We start from the raw sequence: 14,500 nt of genomic DNA, 5'->3' as shown, positions 1-14,500 counted from the left end.
TGAAAACTAAATGACATATTAGGGCTAGGCAATAAAACAATATTAATAATTATCTCAGTCTAATTTACCAACTAGGGTTCAATATTTATCCATCCATTTAATGCTTATGCATTGTGCAAACACAGTGAGGAGGTATAACATATAATTGATCAACCTCAGATTTGTAACATGTTTTGCTGTTTATCAAATATTTGTCATTCTTTGCCCATTATGAGTTTAAAACCACAACTTTCTCATAATTTGACTTTCATCATGATAACTATCAATATCGACAGATATGAAAATTTTCTAATATGGTATTTGGTCTCATGCATCCCTATGACATATCATTCAAATGGAAGGACTTCAACTCACTGGCCCAAGGATGGCCAAGTAAAGTGTCCCAGTTCAATACCTATTTTATAAATCTCTGATCAGACGTCCTCACAAGGTTATACCATAGCCGAAGCATTTGTCTGATGTCTGGATGGTCCTATCCCATATCTGTACTAACAGCTAAAACTGAAATAGATTTACTGACTCCCGAAACAGATTGAATAGCTCTGTAAGTAGGTCAAACATCCCATTTTTGGCATTAAAAGTGGTAGAAGGTTGGAACTTAAAGCTAAATGAACCTCAACATTAACAATTCAATTGTGTGAAAACATTATTGTAATTAGAAGGGCACTCGGACGACACGTACCCCTGCCAAGGTTGCTTGGCCACTTCATCAGCATATTGCATATAAATGTATTGAGATCATATACATGCAGATCATTATCCAGATCCACAACAAGAGCCCATTCAGACCTGCATGGTATTAAAATCCATCCTCCTGACTGATCCAATCATGAGTCTCCACTAAGTTCAGGTCTGAATAAACCCAAATGTGTCTCCAATCTGTCCTGAGATCTGATCACTCAGACCATATCTGGAGGTGATCTAGGATACATGACAGTGAGTGGGTTCCTCCTTAGTCCATATCCCACCCTTTAATCAAGTTTCCCCCAAAATTGGTTCAGAAGTTTATGTGTAATCCTGCTAAAAGACAAACAGCAATGAAAATATAACCTCAAGAACACTTCCATATAAACAATGCATTATAATCCATTCAAGAGAACAAGTTTGAAACCTAGATGGGTCCAATTTACAGGTATTTCTGACAGCTCATCTGATGAGTGTGTGAGGATACATCAGGAAAAAAAGACAAGGAACTGCTGCGGTGAATTTTAAACTGAATGGACAAAATCCAGGTTTCTGTCAGAGCGGAAAAAGAAAGAATGGAAAAAGGAAAATGGAACAGGGATTTAACGGTCTTAACATTTGCACTAGTGAATCACCATTTCATTTATCTCCCTTGTGAAATGCGTGGCACAGATTACACACTTACTCTACAGGTTGGGTTTAGGATGTTTTGCACTTCAAACAGCGCAAGCAACAGCCCGACCTTAAAATTTGAAAAATCCAAAGAGAAAATTGAGGCCATGTCCTCTCCATTAACAGAGGTCTGACAGAGATCTTTATAACCAGGAGATTCTACTTTCCAATCATGTTTTAATGGAGAGTGGGCAGGCGGAGCAATTCTCTGCCCCAAATAGCTCGCAGAAATATGCTACTCACATCACATTACAAAGAAAACTTTGAGGGCTGCCCTTTCAATGCTACCCCATTTTTCTCCTCTGAGGAAGGGACCATCATATTTTTCGTACCTAAGGATGCAGCTGCGGACAACAGCCACCTAACACGTGCAGTCAAACACCCTGAAAGGAGATGACACCACAGCATTCACTAATGTGACTGAAAAAAGACTTTCAAACACATTTCATTGAAAGTGCTCACTGGGAGCATGTTGTGGTTGCCATGACCCACAACATGCAGATATCGCCACGAGCCTGGAGAGACAGAATTTAACCAGACTGAATTAACAACTTTGAGGGACATGGTGAAATGTTGAGTCATTTCCGTAAACACCCTCAAATGTATCGCTTGCAAAAATAGGAAAACTTACCTAGGATATGTGCAATTATCTTATGTTTTCTCACAAAACCCCAGCCACATGAAACCACGAGAAAGAGGAGGGCGGCTGTACGCTTGTTTGAACATGACATGACAATCTAAATACACGCTATACACAAGTGAATGACAGTGAGACAACACCTATTAACAACACATGTGGCGCGAAAACATAATGCATGCACAGCTGTCAGACCACACAGAGAAAACAAGGCCATGAAACCTGCAGTGATCCGAGACAAAAAGAAAGATACAGTAAGAGAAAAGGCTTAACAGTTTATTAAATCTGTGTGGCTGCTGCAAGAGATAACATCATAACTGCTGGAGACACAACACAAATTACCCCTGTAATTAAAAGACCATCCAAAACAAGGAGGATAACAAAATAAATCTGATGGAATCACATTTAATTATTAACTATACATATTAGCATACTCGACTACAACCCTGGAAACTCTTAAGATGATAACGATACTATTGGAACATTGTACTGTAAGTGGAAGGTGAGAGAAACAGATGTCGACGAGCCAGAGTTAAACGGAGCAGCAGCTGAGATGCAGAGAGCAAATTAGTCCAATTAACTTGATTTGAAAAGTAGAAGCAAAGCCAGTCTTCAAATCGAGTGAGTATATAACTAATAGGTTAAAGCTCTAATCCTCAGGATTTCCATGACATCAAATGTCATTTTTTAGCAACTGCAATTCAGTGCATTTACATTCTGGAATTACCTCTGTGTATAAATATATAGTTTTCATGGCAACATTCCACAATTACTTCACATTAAAGATTTGAAGGAACCAAAAACTGCTTATGACTGTATATGAAATGTATGTATTTCACTCCTATTGATTTTGTTTCATTGAGCACAAGTGAGCTCATTTTTAAAACATCTGCCAGTTGTATTTTATTGGATTAATAAAATATGGTGAGTGGATTTAAAGCTGCATTGCACATATCCTCACCACTTGGGACACAACCCCGACCCAAGCTCTATATTGCATGTGTATTTTACATATTGTGGCCTCATTTAGTCAAAACAATTCTACATCTAACAATGTCAGAAAATGGCTTAAATGCACTTACCCTTTCTGAAATAATGATGTCCTCATCAGATTGCTTGTTTTGATTGACCACTGCTCCAGAGAGCTTTACTGATATATTCAGTTTATGATTTATAAGATCAAGAATAACAGCCAACCATCATTACAGAGGACCCGGGATGGGACTCGGGTTCGTTGGCTTAAAACGTGAAATAACTGATTAATGATTATTTAAGTATCAAAATATTTGTCCAACATATTTAGCCGCTTTCTGAATAAATGACTGATTGACTAATTGTGTTGACTTCATTAGTACAGATAAGTTTTCTTAACACCTGATTGGTTCTTATCAGTCACGACTCACGACGATGAATGCAAAATGTAGTAAGCACTTAGACCTCCATGCACATGCTCATAGTACGTGAATGGTCACGTGAAATGTGTTTTCAGGTGTTTTAGTATGGACAGGGATTATTACTCATATGGAGCTAAAACACCGAGAGATCATTTTAGATTTAGAAAACTGTTTTAAAATGAAAACATATTAGCCTCACTCTCCTTTTCACCATTATTCATAATCCAAATGTATTTTTTATTGAAGCTTTAAGCTTCCATATGAAATTCATACACCATGTGGGAAATCTTTGTAAAATCTTTTACTCTATATGTATGTAAATAAATTGCAACAGAACATGCAAATAATTTTAAAGTGAAGCATCATGTGGAAACTGAGAATGGCGTTACCTTGGAAATGAGGGCACCGTGAATTTTCTTCAGGATGTCATCCATCTCCAGCAGTTTGGGCTGGATGAGTGAACTGTGGGGTCCGCTGATGTGACCGATGTGGTCCAGGCCCAAGTAGTGGAGGATCAAAATGTCCCAGTCATCTCTCTTCAGGGTGCTATCCAAATGACGGGTCACGTTGTTGTCAACCTGAATGGAAACAAGATATACGTTTACTGATTTCAACTCGTAATCTGTTGAGGTTGACTCGATGATTCAAAATTCACTCCAGCAAATTTAAATCCCAAAGAAGCTTCTCACATGGAGCTGTGATGATTGAGCCACTTGATTGTCTGATTATTCCAGATCAAATATTTTCTGGCAGATATACCCACATCCTTCATTTCAGGTAAATGGCTTAAAATTCTTCACCACCAATATTTTAGTGTAAACAAGACTTCAGACAGTCCCACAGTACATTTGTAGCTCCACTAGAGAACTAATTGATGACAAGTTTTTTGTCTGCTATGTTTGTTGGCTCCCAGGTTTATCACCCGTCTTCAACCCTTTAATGCTGATAACTTGGCCTCATACCAACTAAATCATTTCCAGACATACATGCTCAGCATATTACACGGAATAGATACATAAAAACAATTAATATTTAAGATGTCACATAAAGTTTTTGTTGTATGTTGTATGTTCAGGGTTATGGTGTGGTTTAACATGCAAAAATAAGCGGTCTATGAAAAATGGAGGAACCTGTGCATTAATTACATTGTCGCATTATGTAATCAAATTCATTTGCACAAAGGAAAATGACTCATTTTGTTTCATGAACAGCGCCCATAAATCTGAGTTGTATAGCAAATAATACAATTAGTAGATTGTTTTATGAATCATTCTATGTAAAGCAAAGTTGTCATATTTACATTATGAAGCACATGAGGCTGCAAAACTCACGCTGCAAAACTATAAAGAAAGATTCCTTGATCGATATAAACATACAAACCCATCACTCATATCCTTCACGAAGCTAAACCCCGGCTGACTCGCACGTACCTCAGTGTAGTCGGACACAAAGAAGGAGGTGGTGCCGTCGTACTCCATGAAGTGTTTGGGGAAGAGGCGGACCCAGGTGTCATCTCCGTAGAAAACTATCCTCTTCCCTGCTGCTTTGGCCTGCCAAATGAGGTTGTCTTCCAGCAGGGCAGGAGAATTTAGGTTCATTACCACATCAATGAAGCCTGGGATAGTGCCAGTGGTGATAGCCTGAGGAGGGAAGGGTTTTTTGTTATTGTCCTGTGAACAATCAATGTCTACAAATGGCGTAATACAACATTAAAGTTGCGTCATATTAATCCGGCTACTTTAGATTTGTGCTGGAGGTCAGTGTTAAAAACAGTTTCTGATTCAATATTGATAATCTACAAAACAAATCAAATCCATTAATATCCATTTTGTCTGTTTGGTAACTACAAGGAATTCACTTCAGACACCTGACTTATTCCCACATCCCCAGACCAATCTTGCAGCCACAGATGGAAACTGAAAGCTGAATCAGGAGGACAGATGATATATATGAAGTATAATTTCTACTGATTTCATCATGGAATCTGCAGTAAAACAACACTGGCCTCGATTTGACTGACAAGGAAAACACAGCCTGTTTTGGAAGTCAGGAGAGAGTGTGGTGGATCGTCGAGGGGGGAGTACAAAGGCCTTGTCTTCATGCACTGAAGGAGACGTGAGATTGCAGATGCTGGCAGCAAACACAGTTATTTAAACCCCCCTGTGAGCTGCCCGGTGCACAGCCTGAGATTGTCCAGGATGCTCTGAAATCGGAGCTAAAATCAGAGTTGACCAGCCGTTATTGTGTGAGGGCCAAGGTGTTAGAGGAGCCTCCCGAGGGAGCTGGCAGGCAAATTCAGAGTCATCTTTCAAATCTCTTTTTAAAACCGCTACTTTACCCAGTTTATCACTGATGTATTTGTCCTTATATATCCCTGTTTGTCACTTCACACTGGGGGATTTTGTGCATTTATCAGCTTTTATATATTAGTGATGTTTTTTTTGCTTGCGAAACACTTTGAAGCAGTTTGTGCGTGGTTGTGTGAGCTGCACTTTAGCTGTTTTGTAGCAACTCTGTGTCTACTTCACAGACACAAGAGACAAATAGCAATAAACTAAGACTGTCACACCCCCACAATGAAGGGTAGGAAGGCTTTAAGAACTGACAAGACATAAAGCTCCCTTTATTTTCTATTACACTTTCAGTATCTATCCCTAGGACCATGTTGTTTTTATTAATGTGTTGAGTCTTGATTAGGCCTGGGTAATAAAACAATATCAATAATTATTGCAATATCATTTTTATCATTAGCAATATAACTAAAGTCCTATATATATATATATAGTGATATGAAGGATTTATAAAATGTTTTGCTATCAATTGTCATTCTCTGCTCATAGAGTTTAAAACCACAACCTTCACTTAAGAGCCAAAATCAGTCTTTAAACTTAAAACAAAATTCCTGTGCTGATTTTGTGTCTCCTATTCTCCAGCTGGAAACTTAAGATGAAACTATTTTGTGATCTTTGTTTCTGAGCTCCATTATTTACCACTTCCTTCCTTACAATTGTTTTGCTCCTGCCAGTGCAGATGCTCGTTTCAGGAAGAGACGAATTGTTCCACTTCCATAGCAGTCTTCTCTTTCTGCCTCTTCGGTCTCACCGAGGCTCCCAGTCTATTAACAGAGCTCGTCTGACTAATAAAATCACACTTTGACTTTAAATGATAAACACAATGACGTGTGATTCTATTGTAATAATTATCTTTAGACATGTAAACATTGACAGTTTAAAAAGGTTAAATCTTTAAATTTCGAATGGAGAATCTGTCTAAACGAATCAGTAACTCATCAACCTAATTACTGGCCTGCAGTGTGTGTCTAAGTTTGCGACGTGCCACTGCTTAAATGTCAAATACAATATCAGTTGGGTATACAGACAGTGTCTGGCACAGTGCAGAAAACTTGAAAAGGTGCCAAAACACAGACGGAAGGAGCTGTGACTTCAAGTCTCTGAGTCTGGCGAGAGTCCAGTTTCCTTTTCAGCGAATGCTTCTGAGCGACTGCTGAAAAGACGACTTTCCAACATTTACATGAAAATGCCCTCAATCTTCTCTGGCCTTATTACCACATAATACCTATGGAGGTAATATATTGGACAAATTATGCAGCTGATCAACTGTGTCCATACTACCGGAGCAGATACGAGCCCTTCAGACACCCACAGTGCATTGCTGCGGCGGCGGCGGCTGCTGCTGTTATGATTAACTGAATTCATTGTCCAAATCCAGCACCTCGGTAATGTCCACTGACCGCTGCGCCATTCTGAAAGAGCGGCTCAACTGGCCTCATGTGAATACAGGACCATGGAGGAAAAGTAACTTCCTCTCTCTTCCCGTCACGGTTAGACAGGCCAACGAAATTGGAATCATTAAATTTAGTGGCATTTTGCCGGGTGGTGTTCCCGGAGTTAAAACTTGTTTGCTGCCGAGCCCTTAATAAAAAAAAAGTAGAGAAAAGTAGAGACCAAGAACTAGACAATAAAATCTAACTGTGTGACTGAATAAGACTCAGCTGTGTGTATGTGTCCATTGAGATTGTAACTTCATTAGACTCAGTGGAGGGAGTGTGGGGTCTAATGTGTGTAAAGGCTATGCCACTGAGAGATTATGATTTAGGATACTTAGCTGTGCCACACCAGTTAATTGGGTGCAATGCAGTGATAGTAGGCAACAAATGGCAGCTGATCTATACTGCCCCCTACTGGTGCATTTCCACACCTCAAAGATGTGATTGATACATTTAATCTCAGCACCGATGTTAATAAAGCTCTAAGGATAACATGCATTTTGAATACAGTTGCAGTTAGCCTGAGCACTCGATTCCCGGACAGAATAATGTGCTGCCTCAGAGCGTTGACCGTATGCTTGTTTCTGTGACACATCAGCTGCAGTGTGACAGCGAGCCAAAAACTTGGCAGCAATGTCTTGTGGGATTTCATTACGCTAGGCTGTGTTGATCTCATTTATATCAGCCCCTCGACTAAATAAGTCTCAACTCTATTTCAAGAATCAATTAAAAATTTGTTAGTATTTTATTTTTTTAGAGGTTTGTCAATAAATAATGGCGGATTATAAAGTAGTGCAGTTACCTCTATTAAGGTGTTGTCTACTGAATACACTAACCATCCCCATAGAATGTGATGAACTGTCCATCCTGCAGAGTTTATAGATAAAAGCTCTCAGCAGATCTGCAAATCAAACTCACCCTGTTGAGAAGGTGACATTTTCAATTTCTCTACCTTGTCCATTTACTTTACTGAATACATCTGGTGGGACATAAACCCTCCATGCTTGTCCTTCTAAATCTAAAATATTTGATTTGGAATTTCCTCTCAAAGATTTCCCTCCACATACCCTTCTCTCTTCCTATCAATGCATCTTTTGACAAGGTTGTTTTTCCGAGCTGCCGTCAAGCTTTTTCTCTCCATCATCTCTTCATCATTCTTTAAACCCTTGGATTATGGGGGGAAACATCTGTCTCCCTGCACGTCCCCCTCAATCCAGGTCAGCTGTCGTTTTATGTGACCCATTTAAATATAAAAGTGATCATAGAAGTAACAATAACTTGGATTTATACTGTGCCTGTTAAGGTATCCAAGGCTGCTTTACGTAGTAAGAAAACAGAAAGCTGGAAATATGACAACTAGTGATCAAAAGCTTTTGTTAACTGCCCATTCAAAATGGAGATTTGATGATTTTCTTTCTCATATACGATAATAAACTAAACTGGACGTTGGTCGTATAGAACAAGCTACTGAAGGCAATGCTAACACTGTAGGCTCTGGGAAAGTATAATGTCCATTTGTCATCTTTTCTCTTTTAATATGTTCCAGCCAAGAGCTGAAACATTTAGTTCAATAATGAATCAACCAAATATAACTCTTAGTTCCTACTGACTGGATGTTGATCAGATGGTTTCAGTGTAACTGGAGTTTTGCGGACTGTCTGGTTTTAGCTGTTTTCTTACGGCTCGAGGTTGTTTTGAAAAGTCACAGATTTGGCAAAAATACCAAACATTCACTAGTTCTTATACATTGTGATCATTTGATGCTTTTCTTTGTGTCATGTGATAGTAAACTAATCAACTTGAAGTTTAGGGTAGATACTGATTGGACCATGTCAAAAATATGTGATTTTAATAATTTACTATCAATTTGAAAGTATTTTAATACAGGGTTTTGTGATCTGGTGATTTTAACCTTTGTCAGTCTTGACATTGTCTGGGCTAAATCATTAACTCACTTGTTCAATAAATAAAACCATGATATAAATTCTATTAATAATAATTGCTGATGATTGTAAGCTGCTCCAATCATAAGTGAGTAGGATCAGTCTTCAGAGAGGATTTCTGCTCCTCCTCCTCTTCATCGCTCACTCTCTCTGACACTGTTGACCAACACGTGGTCTTCGCCGCACTGCTGAGTGTGCACTCTCATCGCTCCCAGTCTACCTGTCTGACCACATTGTGTATCTTCAGCAGGGTTCTCTGGGGCCGCCTTTTGGCTCCCATCTTCCTCCATCTATACAACAGCTTGACACATCCCGCTCCTCCCACCACTGCTAAATCGTGAATGCTGCCTTTTATTCTGCCCTCTGACACTGAGACCGAATATTCTGCTTAACCTGACAGCTTCAGTTAGATTCCTTCCCACCAGCTCAGCACTGCCCAGAGCCCATATGGACTCGACCGAGCTGCTCTTTTTTTTTTCCTGGAGAATAACTCCCTCTCCTCTGCAAAATGTCTCCAACACCACTGAAACAACACCCTGACTCTTTCCCAGTCTGCCCACAATCTTTGTGTGTTTCAGCACCACCAACTGTCATGCAAGCCGCACATGACATGACTGTAATTCCCTCCTGCTCCCAAAATATTCTCGTCAGCATGACACATCCTCCAAATGTGGCAACGCAGCGTGTTTTCACCCGTTTCAAATTCTGCCAAGGAATCTAACATGTAATTATAGGCTAAAAACACTCATTTCAGAATGATCCTAGCATTTTACATAAATATTTTGAATGTGGATTTGTATATATATAAATAATTTTTAAGGGTGTTATATATAAGAATTATCTCTTACTATATAGTTACAATAGGCTCCAGCTCCCCCTAAGAGGCGAAGCAGTATAGATAATAAATGGATGGCTGGATCTCCAGCCTCCAAAGTAAACTATAAATTGAATAAACATATTTCAAAATGAACTGAATATTTGGATGGACTGCAGAGCTGTTCTATTAGACTGCATCTGCTTTAGCTTTAGGAACTTAATGTTCGGAAAATGAATATATATTTTAAAAACATTTTAATACTAAGTGAGAACTTTATTAGGAACACCATACCAACGGGTTGTTGGAAACTTTGAGATACAGTTCCATGTTGAAATGACTGCATCACACTTTATCTAAAGCTTTATCAGCTGCACATTCAAGCTGCTCCTGTCCTACTACGTCCTAAAGGCGTCCTCCTCGACTCATATTCACTGAACTTACTGTTAAAAAAGCAGTTTGAGACCAGACTTTTGTCACCTGGAGCATTATCCTCCTGGAAGGAGCCATTTGCAGATGGTAAACTGAGGCCATGAAGGGATGAACATGGTCAGCACCATCAGCCCAGATTGTTGACACAGACAGGTTTACTCCGCAGACTCATGATGTTGACGCTGTCATCTGTGGCCTCAGCAGAAATCCAGATTCATCAGACCAGGCTACACTTGTCAGTTTTCAACTGTCCAGTTTTTTCAGAGTTTGTGCCACTGCAGCCTCACATTCTTATTGACTGACAGGAGTGGAAGTGCTATTGTAGAAAATCAGCCTCAATGTTGGACGTGTTGTTCATCCAGATGTGCTTTTCGGCTCAGCACACTTGTAAGGTGGTTATCTGAGTTACCATAGTCTGTCAGCTCCAAACACTCTGAGCATTGTCACTGGGATAAGCTGCTCACTGGATGTTTTTTGAGTTAGCCAAAAAAAAACTCTACAGACGGTTGTGGGTGAAAATCCCAAGAGATCCATTGTTTTATAAACACCTCAAATCTGTATGATTTTCATAAAATACTCTGCTTCCACATGATTTCCTGATGTAATAACTGCTTGAATAAGTAAGTGCACAAGTGTTCCTAATAAAGATGTTTATTTTACCACTAACATTGATGTTTTTTGCCATGCGATGTGCTTGGGGTTGAGCTCCAGAAGGCATTTAAAACAGACTAAATCATTGTTGGCTTTCATCCTTTTATGGGATAGGTTGACAATAAGAAAATATAAATCACAACAGCCATTATAACAGATGAAAGTGATGGTTTACAGGCTGTTACAGATGTGTATCTAATATTTAATTTATATAGTTTTTGCCTTTGTTCTAAACACAAGATGAAAATGTATTTTTGAAAACAACTGGTGTAACTAGATCTGTAAGGCTGACTCACTATAGTAAATTTATTAGAGATGTTCCGATAGCGATATCAGCATCAGAAATGCCTCCGATATTGCCGAAAATGCCAGGTTGTGCATCGGGTGAGCACTTGAAACTATTTTATTTTTCTCCCTAGAAATAATAAAATCTTCGCCACTCAATAGCAGCAGTACTGTCACTGGAAAGTTGCCCTCTGTTAAACTTAAAAATTTGTGATGAATTCGACAAAACAGTCTCAAAGAAAGAAAGATAAACAACAAATGTGTCGAGTTCATTGTTCTGGACGACCAACCGCTGTCGATTTGTGAAAATTTGGGGTTTCGCCATTTCATGGAACATTTAGAGCACATGTCTCAGGGGGTCAAGTGGGTTGCCCACTAACCACAAGGTCAGCAGTTCAATCCAAACTGTTCTCTAAAAATGTATTTGCAGTTTGTTCCATAGCCATCAAAACAAAATTAGTAATTGTGCCATCTGGAGAATAACTTGACATCTGACCCTGCACTTCATGATGCACCTAAGAGAAAGTGTCTCACCTTGATCCTGGGCATGGTGACTGTGGGGGGTTTTGCCTTGGCCACAAAACTGTGTGATGAGCTCCTCTCCACCACATGTCTGGTGTAGGGCATGTACATGCGACCATTGGGTCCAAACACAAAGTCCTCCCGCAGGGCATCCACCAGCATTATCACCACCCGCTTAAACAGAGGCTGGGGCAGGCGAGAGGAGTTAGGAGAGCTCCCTGTAATTCAAGAGGACATTTTGTGAGTTTTAACAGATATATACAGGCTCATACTCGCACATATATACACTGCTCAAAAAATAAATAAAGGGAACACTTAAATCACACATCAGATCTTGATGAATGAATTATTCAAGTTGAAAATCTTTACTGATGTGCATTGGATAATTTGTTGAGAACGAAATGACGTAAAAACGGTCAATGGAAACCAAAATCATCAACCTATTGAGGCCTGGAGTAAAGGCCACACTGAAAAGTCTAAGTAAAACATTGAAACCATCACTGACCCACCACCAAACTGGTCAGGCTGGATGATGTAACAGGCAGCATAACGTTACCACAGCATCTCCAGACTCTTTCACGCCTGTCACATGTGCTCATTGTGAACCTACTATCATCTGTGACAGGGGCACCAGTGGCGGACCTGTCAATTCTAGTGATCTCTGGCGAATGTCAATCAAGCTGCACGGTGCTGGGCTGTGAGCACATGTCCCACTAGAGGACGTCTGGCCCTCATGTTGCCCTCATGGAGACTGTTTCTGACAGTTTGGTCAGGAAAATGCACACCAGTAGCCTGCTGGAGGTCATTTTGTACGGCTCTGCCAGTGCTCCTCCTGTTCCTCCTCAAACAAAGGAGCAGAAACCGGTCCTGCTGCTGGTTTGATGCCCTTCTACGGCCTTGTCCAGCTCTCCTCGTGTAACTGCTGGCCTCCTGGTGTCTCCTCTGTTCTCTTGAGACTTTTCCGGGAGACACAGCAAAGCTTCTTGTGACTGCACGTATGGATGTGGCATCCTGGAGGAGCTGGACTACCTGTGCAACCTGATCTGGCTGCAGGTACTGACTCGTGCTACCAGTAGTGACAAGGACACCAGCAGAACACAAGACTAGAGAAGAATCAGTCAGGAAGGATAAGGAGAGAGAGCAGCTGTCTGTGGCCAACACATGTAAAACCATTCCCTGTTTGGGGCTTGTCTTGCTTTTGCCTCCATTGCACTTGTTGTCACATTTACACCAAAGCATCTGAAACTGATTCACAAACACTTGCTCTTCCTAAATGGACAGATTGATCCCTGGAGTTTAACTGTTCTACTGTGATGACGAAGTGTTCCCTTCATGTTTCTGAGCAGTGCACATTATCTGTACACAAACCGAGCTCACACTCACCTGACAGCGGCTCCGCGGGCAGATCTGACAGTTTGTTCTTGGATGACAGAGACGACTTGACGGGCACAGGGAAGAATCCCCGCAGGAAGAGAGCGAAGCCGATCACTTCGAATATCAAGATGAACGAGGCGAAAACAGACGAGCGGACTTTCATTTTGCCGGCTGCTGGAGTCTTTCATGAAACGAGTAAGTTGGTGAGAGTGATTTCACCTGCGAGCTAGCACCAGTTCATCAACAAACAGGGAAAGATAGGAAGCCATGAGTTCACATTTCAAATGGAGGCTCCGTCAAACTGCACGTTACAAAGCCACACGTGCTGGTTTTTAGTTCTATGTCTTTGTGTTCGATATTTGTAGCCGTAATTACAAATACAAACACTGATACCAGTTAGCGCTGTCACCATTCAAAGCTGCTTCCGCATTGATAGGACGGAACTACGGAAACAACAAAGAACCAAACAAGACCAAAACGCGACCCAACCCCCTCATTGTTTACCTCCACTCTAAGTCTGGATGTGATGTGAGCAGAGAAAAGAATAAACATTGTGAAATGCAGCATTTAAAAATGTAAATGAATTAGATATATTAATGATCTAATAAGTGACAGGACAATAAAAAAAGAATCTAGTTGTAATTGCTGTGTGTTCTTATATAGTTCTATTTTATTATCTTGTATTTTTGCACACAGGCTGTTGTAATATCCATATTTGGGGATCAATAAAGGATTATCTTATCTTATCTTATCTTATTTTATCTTGCCTGCATTTAGTACTAATATGGTCAATACGAGCCAGTTGTATGTAAACAGAATATCATGGACAGAGAAGAAGCTTTTACAAATGGATAAAAAATTATTATGATTATAATCTACCAGAGGATTAACAGTTTCTCATAATTTTGTTTAAACCTGACATAAATTTATCGGAATAATTCAATTTTATAATAACGTCATTACACACACAAACACACACACAGAGGGGGGAAACAATACACTGCTACATGTCACATGTCATTTTATTTTAATTCAATTAAAGAGTCAGTGAATTAACCTTTTTGAAAATAAAAAAATACTTTTATATCAATTATGGCGGTTAGCTGCATGAGTTGCATTTAATTACTATAACTTCAAAAGTTAACAAATTATTCCATTTGCCCAGGATGGACCATGGGTATTTTATCTTGCCTACTATTTTTCTTTTTTAGGCTTTAGCCCTCAAGACTTGTATTCTGCCGTTCAACATTTTTAGGAAAAAGTCATATGGTGATATGGTTCCTCAGTCATTTTAATCTGTGCCAT

General features: G+C 39.8%; 1 protein-coding gene across 1 annotated transcript in view; it reads right to left on the bottom strand.

Annotated features, from left to right (window-relative positions):
* pigg (phosphatidylinositol glycan anchor biosynthesis class G) overlaps positions 1-13,681 on the bottom strand; it is a 64,833-nt gene extending 51,152 nt beyond the window's left edge. Inside the window, exons 1-4 of the mRNA XM_034597701.1 lie at positions 13,205-13,681; positions 11,834-12,039; positions 4,818-5,027; positions 3,777-3,965 (exon numbers count right to left, since the gene is read on the bottom strand). Of these exons, the coding sequence (XP_034453592.1) occupies positions 3,777-3,965; positions 4,818-5,027; positions 11,834-12,039; positions 13,205-13,358 (759 nt within the window). The 5' untranslated portion in view covers positions 13,359-13,681. The remainder of the gene's footprint in view (positions 1-3,776; positions 3,966-4,817; positions 5,028-11,833; positions 12,040-13,204) is intronic.
* Between the last annotated feature and the right edge of the window lie 819 nt (positions 13,682-14,500).

The sequence above is a fragment of the Hippoglossus hippoglossus genome, chromosome 10, assembly GCF_009819705.1.
Source record: "Hippoglossus hippoglossus isolate fHipHip1 chromosome 10, fHipHip1.pri, whole genome shotgun sequence".
NCBI lineage: Eukaryota > Metazoa > Chordata > Actinopteri > Pleuronectiformes > Pleuronectidae > Hippoglossus > Hippoglossus hippoglossus.
Note: the sequence above shows the minus strand (reverse complement) of the source record. Positions and strands in the feature narration are given on the sequence as shown.